Source organism: Hyaena hyaena, unplaced genomic scaffold (genome assembly GCF_003009895.1).
Source record: "Hyaena hyaena isolate Hyena2069 unplaced genomic scaffold, ASM300989v1 scaffold_379, whole genome shotgun sequence".
NCBI lineage: Eukaryota > Metazoa > Chordata > Mammalia > Carnivora > Hyaenidae > Hyaena > Hyaena hyaena.
This window is the reverse complement of record NW_024081011.1, coordinates 1,332,897-1,350,845: the sequence shown is the minus strand read 5'-3', so window position 1 is coordinate 1,350,845 and position 17,949 is coordinate 1,332,897. Positions and strand designations below refer to the sequence as shown.

The 17,949-nt window shown below is 45.2% G+C and overlaps 1 protein-coding gene across 2 annotated transcripts in view; it reads right to left on the bottom strand.

Moving 5' to 3' along the window:
- XPNPEP1 (X-prolyl aminopeptidase 1) overlaps nucleotides 1-17,949 on the bottom strand; it is a 58,153-nt gene that overhangs the window by 29,162 nt on the left and 11,042 nt on the right. Inside the window, exons 2-4 of one of the 2 annotated variants that reach the window (XM_039250719.1) lie at nucleotides 17,370-17,458; nucleotides 11,799-11,923; nucleotides 1,149-1,212 (exon numbers count right to left, since the gene is read on the bottom strand). In XM_039250719.1, the coding sequence (XP_039106650.1) occupies nucleotides 1,149-1,212; nucleotides 11,799-11,923; nucleotides 17,370-17,458 (278 nt within the window). The remainder of the gene's footprint in view (nucleotides 1-1,148; nucleotides 1,213-11,798; nucleotides 11,924-17,369; nucleotides 17,459-17,949) is intronic. The other variant, XM_039250720.1, reaches the window with a different exon arrangement.

The following is a 17,949-nucleotide window of genomic DNA, read 5'->3' as shown; positions in this document are numbered from 1 at the left end:
CAGCACAGAGGTGGAAATGATTCCAGCACACTGATCTGCTCTACCCCAGAGGAACGGTTTCACCTTTTCTGAGAGAAACCAAGTGGACTCTAAGTATTCATGGTGACTCACGGGTCACCAGCTGGGGGTTGACGCCTCCCAACCCTACCTGCCCTCAGTTCCTACAGGCCTGGTAGAACTCAAGGCTTTCGGCAGAGGTGCCAGTCAAAAGCAATCCTAAGGGGCCAGCCAACTCGAGCACCTACATGAAAGGAAGCGGCTCTTGCTGAGTCTAACTAGCTTAACAGATGGGATTCTGAAGGAGGAAAAAAAAAAAACACCCTAAAACTCAAGGGCAGGACAGTTTTGGAAAAGTTAGGGCAGGGCACCCACATTCACCTTAATTATTTAAAATTTTTAATGTTTATTTATTTTTGAGAGGGAGAGAGACAGAGTGCAAGTGGGGGAGGGCAAGAGAGAGAAGGAGACACAGAATCTGAAGCAGACTCCAGGCTCTGAGCTGTCAGCACAGAGCCTAACAAACCCATGAACCTTAGCCGGAGTTGGACACTTAACCGACTGAGCCAGCCAGGCACCCCCACCTTTATTATTTAAACTGAAAGCGAAATTACCCAGAAGCCAAGCAAGCACTTGGGAGAATTACACAGGGCCAGCAAGCTAAGGTGGGGGTCCTGGGGTGCAGTTAGTGGCCCATTTCTTATTCAGAGTGCTAGCAACACACATATCTTCAGTCTAATTGATATGGTTTTCTATACATACGTTATTTTCAATGCAAAGCTAGAAAACTTTTTTTTAGGATTTTATTTTTTTTAATAGTTTATTGTCAAGTTGGTTTCCATATGATACCCAGTGCTCATCCCCACAGAAAACATTTTTTAAATAAAAATGTTTAAGACTGTAATAGCAAAATATAAAATAATAAAATAAAATAAAACTTTAATAGCAAAAGCACAGAGACAAGGGCCACTAAAAGCTGACCTCAGGGAACTAGAGGATGCTGGGAGTTCACACCTTTCTGCGGACGCTCAAGGGGGAGTGTCCGGTTTGCATTCTCTTTTTGGTCTTATCACAGGCCGAAGCTTGGTCCCGTTATTATTGGGAAGGGAACAAAAGTACAGAAGGAACAGACAGAAAAGCTGGCAACTCACCCGCAGAGCCATCAAATCCAGAGATGAAGGCCCGCCGACAGTCACACGGGGCAATATACTCGCTCTGGAAAACAAAAGGGAGGACAAAATGGACCTCACCCAGTCACATGCCAACTGCTCTCCACACGCTCAGCTATGCGCAAGGGCCCGCAGGGACACAGGCTGACGGACCTTCCAGGAACAGACAGTCTAGCTAAAAAGTCAAAATGCTTTCTTTTTAAAAATTTTTTTAATGTTTTATTTATTCCCGAGAGAGAGAAAGGCAGCATGAGTAGGGGAGGGTCAGAGAGAGAAGGAGACACAGAATCAGAAGCAGGCTCTGAGCTGGCTGTCAGCACAGAGCCTGACGCGGGGCTCGAACCCACGAACCGTGAGATCATGACCTGAGCCGAAGTTGGACGCTTAACTGACTGAGCCACCCAGGCGCCCCATAAAAAGTCAAAATTTTTTCAAAAGAAAAAGTATTAGTGCATATTCCAGAAGACCCTAATTAATTAAGGGCTAAAAGAGATGCTCCCGCTAGCCTCTATTTCTTCTTCTGGAGAACAGAGAGCATCAAGATGAAACAGAGCAAAATCGCTCTTTCCTTACAGAGATCTTGAAAAACAAACCAGTAGCCTCTCCCTTCCTTGCCACTGGCATTCAGGCATCTGTTATTTTTCCGAAAAGAAAGGCTGAATTTCTGTTTTGGGTGCCAATACTTCTCTCACTTAGATCTGCTTGGCATTGGCTCGTTTCTGAACTTCCTGAAGCGTGTGTTCCCCTCCAAGGTAGCAGCCCCAATTGCTCCCACGCAGACCCTGTCCCTTCCTGTTGGGGAATAAATGGAAACACTTCCTCAAATCCAGGAGGCGTCAGCAAAAGGAAATATCATGTCCCAAACCAGGTTTTTCCCCCCCCCTTGCCTCTAAACGGAAGGGGTTAGAGACTGGGGAACACGGAAGGTTCTCATTCCTGCGCAGAGGGCACAGGGGCATGGCATGCCACTTCTGGTGACAGCCCATGAAACACAGACAGTGAAGGAACCTCCCCAAGGTCACACACGTAGCAGAGGCAGGATCCGAACCCGGGCTGAGGCGCCAGGCCATGCTGCTCCCACGTGACACATTCTCCGCTCCAGGATACACCGAAGTGTGATGATGGACTCTTTAAGCAACTTGCCCACTCGCAGGTCACCAGCACGGCCAGGATCTGGCGAGCGCGCCTCCCCGGCTGCCGCTCCTTCTACCATTAGTGGGTTTCTCCCGCGCTAACGAGGCCGGCAGCGCTCGGGAAGCTGAGGATGGAGAACGGGGCTGCTGGACCAAGGCGTTTGAGGTCAACACAATGACGGGGTGAGAAGGCGTCCATGTCTTGCTCCTGCGCCTTTCACCAAGGCAGCTGCGGTCACAGCCTCAAACCAGCCATGGGAGCTCTACCCATGGAGATGCCGGAGGGCCAGCGGAGGGTGCCGTCACGGCTCGAGGCCGCCCCCGGCCTCCAGCAGGCCCAGCTCTGTGGCCTGCAACAAGTCTCCCTGGGCCTCTCAGGCTCAGTTCCGTTTCTAAAACGGGTCCCTTCAGACTGCTGAGAGCGACACCAGGCACGAGCCTTGTCCCCAAACCATCGAGGAACACTTAACGGGCAGCACGAGGAACACAGAAGGGACTGGCCGCCAGCAGCATTTATGACCTGCCGGATTCTCATTTGGTTATTAACCCAGCAATCGCTGGTTGCAGAACTAAAGGGGGAAAAAAGGCAAAAATGGAGGGTGCCTATCAAATTCTTCTCCTAGGATTGCTGGGAGGAACAGTAAGTTAATGTTTAAAACAGAAAACTTCCCAGAAACCGGAGACTGCTGCATACATGCAAAGCAACAGATAGTATCAGTTTCTTCCTAAATGGTGAAAAAGCATCCAAGAGGCCGGGAAAACCAAGTAAACAAAAATAAATCTTGTACTAAAAATCACAGAACACGATGGAGAAGCCACAGGGGATGCTTCTGATGGAGAGGAGGGTCCCCTGATTGGGGCTCACCCAGCTGTGACAGACAGTGAGATTGCCAGCAGAGGGCTGGCAGAGAAGATACTACTCATCTCGGCCCAGCTAGACTCTCCACTCAGGGATTTGCTCTCGAGGAATGCCCTCGTCACCCCCCCATGCGGGCAGGGCGAGAGGAGGGACAGGGCCTCTCAAAGGAGCTCTCCATTGGCAAAGGCAGGAGGCAGGTTTCTCCAAAGGAAGGTGGAATTAACAGCAGGTGGACATGTTTGGTTTGGGATCAAGACGAGGTCTGGGCAAGAATGTCTAGACATGACCTAAGTAGTCTACATGCCAGGAAGCCGTCACTGACCAAAGCTGTCACCTCCACACCAACAGGCTAGGCAGAGGGCAGACGAGCACTGGGCCTGGGCCTCCCACTCTTCCCCCAGCAATGAAGCTGGCAAAACCCGAGAACACTCTCCCCAGAGAACAGCAAAAAGGTCTAAAATAAGCCAAAGCCTTAGCATGCTGGGAAAGGGCACAAGGAAGTAGGGCTATTGGCTTTCTCTCCAAAACCACCATTTCTCTCCACCTGAGACCAGCACTCAGTCCAAGCCTCCATCATCTCTTCCTGGACCACAAACCCTACCACCCATGCTTCACACACACAAAGTGAGCTTTCCAAAATGTCTGTTTGCACCATGTTAGCATCCTGCTCAAAACTCATCATAGCTTCCCATCACACTTATAAAACCCAAACCCCACCCCATCCCCAATGCACTGCTTGATCAGACCCTGCCGTCCTCTCAGAACTCCCCTCCACTCTCCCAGTCACCCAAGATGTTCAAGCCACCTCGCCTGCTTTCTGCACTCTGTACTTCTCAAGCTCATTCCTGCTTCAGGGCCTTTGCACATGCTCTTCCTTGTGCCTATCAAAGTCTCTCTCTGATCATGGCAAGTGGCCAGCCCTTGCAGATCACATGTCACCTCCACAGAGATGGCTTGTCTGGACTATCCAAAGTGGCCACCTCGCCTTTACCTCTCCGTATAGCACATTTTTCTAGATGCTTCTCTTCTTGAACTTTCTAACACTGTTATTGCATTATCCTGCCCCAACATTAAGTTGCATGAGATGGGGGTATTTGTCTTTTTTTTTTCACTGTCCCTGTCCCTATCATGGTACAGGTAACACATAGTAGGTCCTCAACAAACATTTGCTGACTAAATGAACAAGCACAAGGAAACATGAACCATTTTCCTTCAACCTAGTTAAAACCTTAGCCATCTCTCTGAAGATGGAGGAAGGGATACAACCCAAGGAATGCAGGTGGCCTCTAGAAACTGGAAAAGGCAAGGAAATAAGATTCTCCTCTTGAGCCTCCAGAAAAAAACATAGCCCTACTGACCCTCTGTAGACTTCAGACCTCCAGAACTGTAAGATAATAGATCTGTGGTATAGTAAGCCACTAAGTTTGTGGTAATTTGTTACAGCAGCAGTAGGAAGCTAATACATTATCACGGCCAGAAGCGATGGTTAACTGGGGTTTCAAAGTCAAATGTCTTAGGGTCAGGCAAGTAAACTAAACAAGTAAAGCAGGATAAGGCAGTAACTTTTCCAGAGAGAACAGCACCTCTCAGCCCTGACTCCTGTTATGCCAGAATGCAGGCCACGTGTTGCCAACCCTCAGTAATTCAGGAGGGGTTAAATATCTGTGTGTTCATAAGAAGTCACCCAACTTTTAAGTATTGGCATCTAATTCAAACAATGTAAATAATACACAGCCACATAAAGCACATCTGTGGACAAGAAGAAAAAAAAAAAAAAGCCTTAGCCATCTCTCAAAATCCAGCTCAAACATGCCCTCTTCCCCAAAGTTTTCTGACCCACTCCAGAGACTGCCCATGTCAGCATTTTACTAACATTTGTCCAAGTCCACCTTGAGTGATGAGAACAGATACTATTAGCTGCCTTTACTAAACCCCTACTGTAATGTCAACAACTATATTTCCATCTTGGACTTCATTTCCCATGCCCCCTTGCATCTAAGTGGAGTCACATGAGTAGCTGTCACCAATGAAATGTGGGGCCAAGGTGATGTCTGGATCTGGACAGTAAAAAAATGGGTGTGCCCTCTCCATACTCTTCCCCCTTCTAGCAGCTGGAATGGTGGCGTCAGAGGATGAAAAGAGCCTGAAGCTCTGAATTGCTCTCTTACTAGTAGAAGAAAGTCACCCACCACCCAGGAACACCCACTCGAGACTGCTACATAAACAAGAGATAAGCCTCCACAGTACCAGGTCACTGAAACTTTGAGATGTTACCATAGCTAGCATTACTCTAATTAATACAGTGGAGTGGATAAAATCACTCTGTGATAAAAATCACTGCTCCACCCTAGGAGAGAGTCTGTTTAAGAAATACAAAACAGGAAGCCAACTCCAGGAAGAATGGGAGTAGGACAGAGTTTAGGAAAATCTGATTCAAGTCTTCCAGAAGGAGGAACCGTAAAAATAGCCAAAAACCCAAGTTGGCAGAGTCACCTCTGACAGAACATGACCCTTTGATTAAATACGCCCAGGAACAGACTATGAAGCCTTACAGATGGGGAGGACAAAGAATTTGGATTTCTTAAAGACAGTGCTGGCACAGCTCTGGTCCCAACCACTGATTCTCCTGGTCTGAGGCCAATGGCGCCCACGAATCTCAATGTTTGACTTAGATGGTACATGAAAGCACCCAGATTACCAGAAAGAATGGACAATTCCTCACCTCAAAAGTCCCCCTGGGCCCAAACTCATGATACCACAACCCCTGTTCTGGGTTTACAAAGAAAGGACCCCTCAGAGTTGCAGAGGACAGTGAGAACCAGACCCCTGGAGTGCCGGGCCCCTGTGTAATTACGCATTTGGGGTGCATTTTCTCTCTAGCATGGAACAGTGTGTGGGTGTGTGTATTTGTGTTTTGGAAGGTACACAAAAGACAGAATTCAAGATTTTCCTTCATTCTCCAATATTCTCCCTTCCCCACCCATAGGAGAAATTCCATCAACTCTGAATCTAGCCTGAAATGAAACAATTAGGAACAAGAGCCACAGAGAACAGCGGCCTCTCTATTACTGAGAAGGCTGCTGCGGCAGGTCACAACAAAGCCAAGCCTTCCTCCTTATCCTCACGGTCCTGGCAAGGTCCCAGAGTCCCACTTAGCAGTCACTCCAACTCTGCCCCACCTCTCCACAGGAACTGAAACAAGGGACTCGGGACTTCTCGTTTGTTTCTCTGGACGGCATCACAAACCCTCTCGAGTTCCAACCTTCCCCAAACCCTCTGCCATCTGTCTCTCCGGTCCAAACTCAATCTGTGTTCTATTGCTTCTCCTCCAATCTTTCCCCTCTTCTCTGTTCCGAAGGCCGGCGCCATGTCCCAGCCCTCTGTCTGACTCCGGGATCCTACAATGGCCTCCCAATGGCTTCTCAGTCTCTAGTACCTTCCTTCTCCAATCCGCACTAACCACTGATCCTTCTGATTGATCATGCCGCTCACTTGTTCAAAAACCCTCAATGGGTCCTGACTATCTGACAAAAACTTAAATTCCTGACTCTCGGTTTCCTCATCCAGGGAGAAGCCATCCAATTCTGATATTCCGGGATATTTAGCAGGATGATGTGGTTTGGCCAGCCTCACTGCCATTCCCGAAGTTTAGCAAGGAATTGCTTTGGGTGTATTAGGCACACATTAGGGTACTGGGCCAGAAACAGCTTTATAATGATCAAAAACAAAACCAAAAACCCAAATTGGCTGACTAACAGCACCCAGAACCAAGATTATCAAGATAAACTTGGCCTGTCTTGGCTACAAGAATATCCCCTACTAGTAAACAGATAGATTATATTCTAACTCCAGGCAGAATAAAACAAACTGAAATACCAACCATAAAAAGCTTGTAACACCCCTTAGCCAGAAACTTTCAACTTTTAACTCCAAGAACACTCACAGATCCAGTCTTTTGCACACCGGAAGCCTCTCCTGGAGGTGAAGGCTCACAAATAAAGTAGAACCGTTAGGAGTCTTTTTTATTTTAAGCAGGCTTCACACCCAGTGCGGAGCCTAACATGGGGCTTGAACTCGTGACCCTGAGACCAAGACCTGAGCAGAGTTCAAGAGTCAGACGGTAAACCAGCAGAGCCACCCAGGCACCCCAAACTGTTAGGAATCTTTGGCTGGGACTTGGGCTGGCTTCCTCACATGCCACCAGCAACCCCTGTTCTGGATGGATCTTCTACTTTTCCTATACTCACATCCCACATTCTCTCGCCTCCCTCTTCACCCACATTTGCATGCAGAACCCTAGTCTACAGTGCTTTCCCCTCTTGACACAAGGATCTCCCTTACCTCTCACCTCTTCAATCCAGTTCTAATCCATCGTGGCATGAAAAGTGTTGTGAGTCAATGGACCAAGGAATTCCATGGAACACTGAGTCCCCTTAGCCTACCCCTAAGATGACTGTGGGAAATCCATGGACATTTAAGTCTAGAAAATGCTGAATACTTCCTCCTCTCCTTAGAGTTGCACAGTAAAGTGCAACTTTACAAAGGCCCTGAGAAGTCCAGCAGTTAAGAAACTGTTCAAATGGGCAAAGGACTCAAACAGACATTTTGAGTCCAAAATGTCCAAAAAGACATACAGAGGGCCAACAAGCATATGAAAAGATGCTCAACATCACTAACCATCAGGAAAATGCAAATCAAAACCACAGTTAATAAAAATGCAGTATTATCTCATATCTGTTAGGATTCCGCTACGGGGGGAAGAAGCAGAAAATAAGTGTTGGGAAGTGTGTGGAGAAATTGGAACCCTCATGTACAGTGTTGGTGAAAATGTAAAAGGGCACAGCCACCATGGAAAGCAGTATGGAGGTTCCTCAAAAAATTAAAAAACATTACTGGGGACCCTGGCTTGCTCAGTCTGTAAAGCGTGCAATCCTTGATCTTGGGGACATGAATTCAAGCCCCACATTGGGGTTAAGAGTTTGGTTAAAAAAATTAGCGGCGCCTGGATGGTTCAGTTGGTTAAGTGTCTGACTTAGGCTCAGGTCATGAACTCGCAGTTGATGAGATTGAGCCCTGTGTTGGGCTCTGTGCTGACAGCTCAGAGCCTGGAGCCTGCTTCGGATCCTGCATCTCCCTCTCTCTCTGTGTTCCTCTCCCATTCACACTTTGTCTCCCTCTGTCTCTCTCTTTCTCTCTCTCTCTCAAAAATAAATAAAGGTTTAAAAAATAAAAAAAGGATAATTACTATATGATCCAGCAATCCCACTTGTGGGTATAAATCCAAAAAAACTGAAAACTGGATCTCAAAGAGAGATTTACACACCCATGTTCCCTGCGGCATTATTCACAAAAGCCAAGAACTGGAAGCAACCCAAATGTTCAATAGATGAACAGTGTTTTTAAATGTGGCATATTAAAAAAAAAAATGTGGTATAGGGGCACCTGGGTGGCTCAATTGGTTAAGTGTCCGACTCTTGACCTCGGCTCAAGTCATGATCTCACAGTTCCTAGGTTCAAGCCCTACACGGAGGTCTGTGTGGACCACGTCAAGCCTGCTTGTGATTCTGTCTCTCCTCTCCACCCCTCCCCTACTTGTGTTCTCTCTCGTGTTTTCTCTCTTTCTCTCTCTCTCTCCCTCTCTCCCTCCTTCCCCTTTAAAATAAAAATAAACTTCAGGGGCACCTGGGTGGCTCAGTCGGTTAAGCATATGACTTCAGCTCAGGTCATGATCTCAGTCCCGTGTGTTCGAGTCCCGAGTTGGGCTCTGTACTGACAGCTCTGAGCCTGGAGCCTGCTTTACATTCTATGTCTCCCTCTCTCTGACCCTCCCCCCGCTTGCACTCTGTCTGTCTCTCAAAATAAAAGACAATAAATTTTTTTTAATAAATAAACTTTAAAAAATGTGGCATATACATATAATGAATTATCATTCAGCCTCTAGAAAGGAAATCCTATCATAAGCTACACCATGGATGAACCTTAATACGTTATGCAAAGTGAAATAAGCCAGTCACAAGAAACCAATCCTGTATGATTCCATTTATATGAGGTATATAAAGTAGTCAACTCTTAGAAACAGAAAGTAGAGTGGTGAGTGGTGGGAGGTGGGAGTGAGGGGTTGTTCAATGGGTACAGAGTTTCAGTTCTGTAAGATGATAAAGTTCTAGAGATCTATTACACAACAATGTGCATAGAGTTAACACTATTGTACTCTATGCTTAAAAACAGGACAATAAATTTTATGTTAAACTTTTTTATCGTAAAGATGAAAAGAAACTGTTCAGCTCATTTGACTGTACTCTTAACCACTGAACACACTTTTTGCAGAACATCTTATGAGACACAACAGGAAAACTACAGAATACCATTTGGGGAACACTGCTCTAAACATCAAAGTACATCAAATTATCCAATGCCTTTGATTACTCATTTCAGCCCTTCATTGCTCCTGAGGCCAGGAAATCTTACATTTCCAGGCAGGGGTCCAAGCTTCATGCTGGCCCAGGTTGACACTGGCCTGATATTGTCACAACCATGTGGTCTGGCACCCTTAAGGAGGGGCAGAAAGGAGGCTGGTTGAAGCAGACATCTTTTGAGAACTTGGCTCATCTTACAGTAAAACTCTTACGTGCCACCCCCACATCATGGTAGACCCTCACCAGTCATCACCAGTCATGTCTGCACCACATGCCATCCCACATATGTGTACACACGTGCGCAAACGCAAACACACACACACACACACACACACACACACACACACACACACACAAGGATAAACACCAAACTACTATGCTAATCAAGTTCTCACCCAGGACTCTGGACTTGGGATTAAGGTTCTGGCTCAATCTGTTATCTTAAAAGTAAAAGATCAAAAGACACAAATGTGGGAACATTGGCTGGCCCGGTTTACTGTCTACCATGTTCCCTAAGAAAGGGAGAAACTGAACTATGGCAAGAACTGAAACCCTTCCCACCTCACGTGTTCCTGGCCAGCTGCATTTGTGCCCTTGGGTTCCACGAGCCACTCCACCTGAGGCGCTGACATTGCACAAATCCAGAGCCTACCAATCACAACCTAGAGTTCTGCTGTTGCAGTGGCCCTGCCCCTAAACCCTTATAAAGCCTTTTATTGCTCAAAGGACCTCAGGACGGTTTCTGTTACCACCTCAGAGAACACCAGCTGTACCTCCCACTTTTGCTCATTACCTCCCTGGGCTTGTGCAGGGGAACCTGCCATGTTGTTTCAGAAAAGCACTCCAACCTTCCCTGCTCAGCTCCTCAGCCTTTGTCCGCACTAATCTGCCTGCCTAGAATCCTGTCCGTCCTTCCTCTGTTTATCCAACTCTACCCAACCTTCCACATCCAGTGCAAATGCCTCCCCTGCTCGTGAAGCCCTCGGTCATCTTCCCCTCACCCACAAACCTGTATAGCGCTCCGTCCAGATTTTCTTGATGGCATTGCCACATTCCACCTTGTAACACAGACGCAGGTATACATATCTTTACTCCAGTACTCAACTGTATGTTCTTGGGAGCATTACCATTGTCATCTTTGTGTCACGTACCACACCTAAGGCAGTGCCTCACACATAAGCAAAGGCTATAAAGACAGGTATGTATAGATGACTCCATGGGAGAACAGTACTTTGTATATTGTCTCATCCCTCTACTAAACCATCAACATAGTTAGGGCAGGAATTCAATCTTAAATTCATCTCTGTAGGGGCGCCTGGGCGGCTCGGTCAGTTGAGCATCTGACTTCAGCTCAGGTCATGATCTCGCAGATCACGAGTTTGAGCCCTGCGTCGAGCTCTGTGCTGACAGCTCGGAGCCTGGAGCCTGCTACAGATTTCGTGTCTCCCTCTCTCTCTGCCCCTCCCCATTCATGTTCTGTCTCTGTCTCTCAAAAATAAATAAATATTTAAAAAAATTTTTTTTAAATTCATCTCTGTAATCCTGCAGTACCATGACCATGGAATAGGCATTCCAACACTTGCTGGCTGAATGACCTAAAGGAGTAGATACTAGAATGCTTTCACCCTCTGCCCTTCAGCCCCATCACATGCAATCGCCACCTCTCCAAACCCAACTCTCCCATATTTAGGTCACTAGTGTTCTCAGAGGTAAAGGGCACTACTGAGCAACTTCCATCAAAGGCAGCAGTTGCAGGGGGAAAGAGGGTGTTATTTGGAACTATCCCTAAAACCTGCTAGGGGAGAATCCGTGACAACTTTCTGGCTGCTCTTCTGGCCATGTCAGAGGGACGGGACAGTCTTCACGGGGAGAAGGGAGACAGGAACAGACAATTCTGCTAAGGATAAGGTGCAACAGAGGAGATGAGGTTAAGTGTGTCAGCAACAGAAAGGTCCAGATCTCTGTACCTTCATTTGTCCGTTAATGCTTCCACAAGTTATTAAAAGCTGGCTATATTCACTGGAAATAAGGAAGTCTGGGCCAATCTACAAGCATTCAGTGAGACCCTACTAGACACAAGTCCCTGGTGCCAAGCCCCGGAGGACACACTCAGCTGTGGACTGACAACTAGAAACCTACAAACACACTGGGGGCGATGGAGGGAAAGAATGACAACAGAGGACAGGCTGATGAGATCCAGCACCAGCCCATGTCCACTCAGTACCTGGTGGGCGTCCCCCGACGGGATGATGTAGGCCTGGATCGGCTCTGTCACATACTCTGTGTTCCTCATGGCTTGTCGCAGCTGCCGAAGCAGCTCTGATGTTACTTTCGGAGCCATTCTGCCGTCTGCAACAACAGGAGAGTGTGTTCCAAAACCAGCCTGCCCTGGGCAACTCAGTACTAGTTCAAAGGCAGCCTCAGCAATGCACCCGCTAGCTGCCCCACCCCAGCTGCATTTTCAAACTGACCACACACACCCCCACCCCACCCCAACACCAGAGATCCCAGAAACTCTACAGTTTACAGTTCTTAAACACCACTTCCCAATAGCCATCTGCGGCAAGAAAAGCTGAGCTACTAATACTCATTTCCAAATTGATCAGTTACCTCTTTCATTTCCAGGACTATATTCTAAAGAGATAAACAGATACACAAAGATACCTGTTTATCTTTGTTGACAGCAAAAAAAAAAAAAAAAAAAAAAGAAGAAAATAAATAATTGGGTAAATGAACCATAATACATACAATAGGACACTACAAAATCATTAAAAGTTACACAGACCAAAAGAAAAAAATTACACACCTATATTTAACTGTCAGAGACACCAAAAACACTGGTGGTTGACTAAAAACAAATTACAAAAGAAGATGTACAGATTATTCTTTTTTTTTTAAGTTATTTATTTATTTATTTTTTAATGTTTTATTTATTTCTAGGAGAGAGAGAGAGAGAGAGCGTGAGCAGGGGAGGGTCAGAGAGAGAGGGAGTCACAGACTGAAACAGGCTCCAGGCTCTGAGCTGGCAGTCAGCACAGAGCCCGACGCGGGGCTCGAACCCACGAACCGCGACATCATGACCTAAGCGAAAGTCGGACGCTTAACCAACTAAGCCACCCAGGCGCCCCCAGATTATTCTTATTTGAAAATTTGTACGTGTATATTCAGAGAGAAGTTTCTAAAAGGCCAGTCACTTAAGTGTTAATTAGTGGTTACCTTTGAACTGCTTAAGTTTGACTGTATTAAAAGAAGTATGGTTTAGGGGCACCTGGTTTAGGGGCTCAGTCCGTTAAGCATCCAACTCTTGATCTCAGCTTAGGTTGTGATCTTGCGGTTCGTGAGATGGAGTCCTGAGCATCAGGCTCTGCACTGAGCCTCCTTGGAATTCTGTCTCCCTCTCTCTCTGCCCCTATCCGACTCATGCCGTCTCTCTCTCAAAATAAATAAAACTTAAAATATCATATTACAATATTTTTGTTAAATAGCCAACCACAGATTAGGAGATCAGTCCACTACAAGTTAAAAGCCTAAGTCACATGATCTGCTGAATACCTACTATCAGCTGGGTGTGTAACACTGAGGACTCAGTGGTCTGTGTTTGCCTCTCTAAAATATGGTGGGAGCAGAGTAGACCCAGGGTCTCCCAAATGAGCCCTGAAAAAGTCCCAGGGGTCCCCAAGAGTCTATCCCAATAAACTAGAGCTGGAGTCACCAGCTCAAGAAAATACAAAATTGAAACAAAAATATGAAAATCATTTTTAAAAGAAAATGTTAAATGTAGTCTTACTAGAAATTCTTATACTCTTACTAATCTGTAGTAACAAAATTATCAAAAGAATTACTCAAGTCCAAAGAAATTATCCAAAGTAACACTCAAATCAAAGTGTATTCTTGCCTCCTGGTTAGTACAAGAGACTATTTCTATGTGATAAAGGACAGATAATGCAAACTTTCAAATCACCTTAGCTGGTTTAAAAAAAAAAAAAAAAAAACTTTACTCAAAAAATACTGACATCAGCGAACAGTTCTGATAACTCACACATATGATAACTACAGATACATGAGTAGATAATGACTATATCATAGTTATTAATCCTGTGGGCATATAACAAAACAACTTCACAAAAAGCCAATTATAAAACAGGGACCATACATATTTTTCTACATCCCATACACTGGCACAAAACTGTACTATTAGAATTCAAGTAGAATAATGAGTTTTTCCAGCTCAGTTTTTAAATAGATTTTACTTTTTTAGAGCAGTTACAGATTCACAGGAAAAGTGAGCAGAAAATACAGAGAGTTCCCATATACCTCCCTTTTCCAACATACACATAGCCTCCCCCACAACCAAGATTCTCCATCAATGGAGCCAGACAGCATTATGCTAAGTGAAATAAGTCAGTCAGAGAAAGACAAAAACCATATGATTTCACTCATGTGTAGAATTTAAGAAACAAAACAAATGTACACGGGGGGTGGTGGGAAAGAGAGGAATACCAAGAAACAGACTCTTAACTATACAGAAAAAACTGATGGTGACCAGAGGGGAGGCTGGGGGAAGGTCGGGTGGGATCATAGTAAATAGGTGATGGGGATGAAGGGGAGAGTCATGATGAGCACTGGGTATTGTAAGTAAGTGCTCAATCACTAAACTGTACACCTGAAACTAATATCACGCCGTATGTTACCTAACTGGAATTTAAGTAAAAACTTGAAAAAAGTGACCTTATCAGCCACTGACTTCATCAATAAAGTCAACAGAACGAACAGCAAACACAAAATTCTCAGTTACAAACTGAAAATCATCAAAGGCCAAATGGAACTGGTCAAGGACGTCCTCTGCTTCAGGGACACCGTAACCTGCCTCCTCACCATCAGATTCTTTTTTTTTTTTTTTTTTAATATTTTTATTTATTTCTAGGAGAGAGAAAGAGAGAGACAGCGTGAACGGGAGGGTCAGAGAGAGAGGGAGTCACAGACTGAAACAGGCTCCAGGCTCCAAGCTGGCAGTCAGCACAGAGCCCGACGCGGGGCCCGAACCCACGAACCGCGAGATCATGACCTAAGCAAAAGTCGGACGCTTCACCGACTAAGCCACCCAGGCGCCCCTCCTCACCACCAGATTCTGACTTTCATCACCATCTCCCGCCTCATCCTCACCTTCTCTCTCTTGACTGGCCTCCTCAGAAACATCAGCACTGCATGCCTTACTCTACTACGGTGCCATGCCACACTTCCCTACACAATGCCACCTGCCATCACCACCTTCCGGGCTCCCTCCTCCTCTTCCTTCACATTTGGTTGGTGTCCTTGGTCAGATGCAGCCACTTCTCTGTCACCCGTATCAGACACAAAGAAAGAAATCCCAACACCGCAACCCACGGTTAGGACGTGGTAAGCAGCAGCAGCAGCCACAGCAAAGGTGAAGAAGACAGTGACGGGCAATGGCTAAAGCAATTGGCAGGGGCACTGAAGACAGCTTCCATGCACAAAGATGGCTGGAGCAGCTGTGGCCACAGGCACAACAGGCCTTGTAAGCGACTGAATGGGTGTGCAGCTGGCTAAGGAGGGGACGAAGCTGGTGCAATTACAAGACCCAGCCACAGAGGCGGCAGCGGTTGAAAAGGCAGCCACGATGGAGGAGATGAGAGTCACGGCTGGTTACCCTCGCCAGGTGATTTTTTTGAGGATTAGATAGGTAACTCTATACGTAGGATTCATAGAGTGAAATACACAATTAACTATGAAAGCAATGTGATAAATAGTGCAACAGGGGTAGATATTGCTTCTCCTTAAGATAGGGACCATGTCATCCTCATTCCTGAATCCATGTACCTAGCCCAGCACCTAGCACACACATATGCTTTCTCAAAGATGGCTGAGTCAAGGTCACAACTTTGTGTCATGATCTTTTATCAATCAGACTTACTATAACCAACAGCAAAGAACTTTCCATGAAAGAAGAAAGCTAGGATCTTAGAAGATGTCATATGACAGCACCTGCTCACTCCACATTCCATTACTTTTAGAAATCTAGAAGCAACCAAGAGTTAATCAGGGCGTACAGGAAGAAAGAAGCCAAGAGCAACAAGCCTAGTCCATGATGTAACATTAGCCCATACGCTGCCAGGTATTTTTAAATCATGCTTTAAAGAGAATGACTCATTTAAAAGTCTCTTGTACATGTGGGCCTGCTTTCAGAAATGAGTCCCTAAACCTTCAGCCTTTATCATAAACAAAACTTTTCACTGCTTAGAAGTACATGAAAAGCACACCATACATATTTACCTCACTGGGTGGCTAGGGGAATCTAACTTGACATCATGTGTTAGACCACCATGTAGAGCATCTAGTTACTTTATAAAAGCTCATGAAATATTATTTGAGTCTGGATCTGAAGCACCAGCTGGGTTTCCTCCACGCCTTGTTATAAGAATACAAGGGGCTGGTTTACTCCAATTTCAGCATCTTAGCACATGCATAAATGCCAGGCTGCTCTTCCAGCATCAAGAGCTTTAGAGGCAGTGGTTTCCTTCTCTGTCTCACTGCTGGGTGAGGACCAAGGGCTTTACACACATTAGTGGTTAGTTCTCACAATAACCCTCCAAGGGAGATTTCACTATTCTCATTGTATCAAGGAATAGGAGGTAAATACTTGCCCCAGTCAACTGGATCACCAAGCACCAAGACCCAATATCTATCCAATTCCCAAGTCTATGCTCTATTATAACATATTATCTAGGGAACGTAATAGAGGCTCTCTTAAAAGTATTCTAAGACCAATGGAATCAAACAAGTGGGTTCTAGTTTCCAGCTGGGATCAGCAACCTCAGACAACTGATGTTCCCTGAATCTCTATTTCTTCATACCTAATAAAGAGAAGTTCTCTTTAAACTCTAAATGTGATCATTCGTTCACTTTTTCCCTTTACTTACTTTTTCTCATTCCTTCTTCCTTCTTCCTCTCCTCCTTCCTAATATGACCCAAAATATATACTCTGGTTTCTCTTCAGATCCTAGAAATCTTTCACCTTTTACAAAGTGTGTTGCATACATTTACCTCTATTTTTAAAGAAAAGGGACCTGACTGCATGAAACTATAGCATTGCTCTTCCAGGGAGAGATCAGACACGGCTTATGTGCTCCAGGTGATCAATTTTTTTCAGTCAACTAAAAGGAAATGCTGTAGTTCTCCTGGGTGGTCCTCAGAAAAGCACTAGCTTTCAAGGGATAGAAATATACTAATATACCACTTTTCAGAATTCAGGATTCTGGCAACCCAACAATACAACCAGCCAGTTCTGGGAAAAGAGTATGGTTCCAGAAATTTCTCCCAAAAAGATTTTCCTGAAATTACATTCAACTTATACAGCAGAGCACTGTACTACAAACTTTTCTCATTTCATAATCTTATGACAAAAACTGGAAGCCACTCTCCAAGGCAGTCAATGAAAGCTCACATTAGAGAGGGGAAAAACCAAAAGAGGCCACTTTCAAAAATAACCTATCTCCTCCTCCACCACCACCCAATCCCCAGAAATAGGAAATATGAAAACTAAAATTTTCTCATGTGTTACCTAAAAACAGTGGTAAGTATATAGAGAAATGGTAAGCAACTACCCAGAAGCCAGAAGACAAAATGGGGTTTAATTTCCACATCTGTATCTGTCCCCTAAGTCCCAACCATGAGCAATTATTAATCCTTTAACCCTCTTCTCTTCTACTTGGGTTACAGTATGGGGACCTAAAATTCTTTTGAGATGTTCCATCTAATTAATAGGCAAAATTATTACCTGTTTCCGTGCCTGGGTCACCAGAGTGTGTCACCTCGTTAGGCTCAATTATTCTTAAGTTTTTCAGCTGAAAATCCTGGTGATTTGCCCTTAAGAAGAGAAAGAACAGGATATTGCACTTTGACCATAGGAAACGTGGCAAGGCTTGTTTAGAGAGGAGATCTACTTGACTTAGCAATTTTCCTTCGTGAGTCAGAAGGACTCTCACCCTGGCATCGAAACGAAATAAGTAAAAGTTTCAGATAAAACTTGAAGCTAAAACAGCACCATGGCAGGCAAACCTTCTCGGATCTAACCTCCTAATTCATGAATTCTCTTCAGCTATACCTAGTAGTGCAATTAAGTTATTCCTCCTAACTAGTCTAAAAAGATTTTATTTGCAATGACTATAATTTTCACATGTACAATTTGTATTTGGTTCTTATTCTTTTTTTTTTTTAATATATAGAGAGAGAGACCAGAGAACAGAATGAAAGAAAGAGAATTTATCTTAAAGCAGGCTCCATGCCACCATGGAGCCCAAGCCCAAGACCCTGGGATCATGACCTGAGTCAAAATCAAGAGTCGGACACTCAATGAC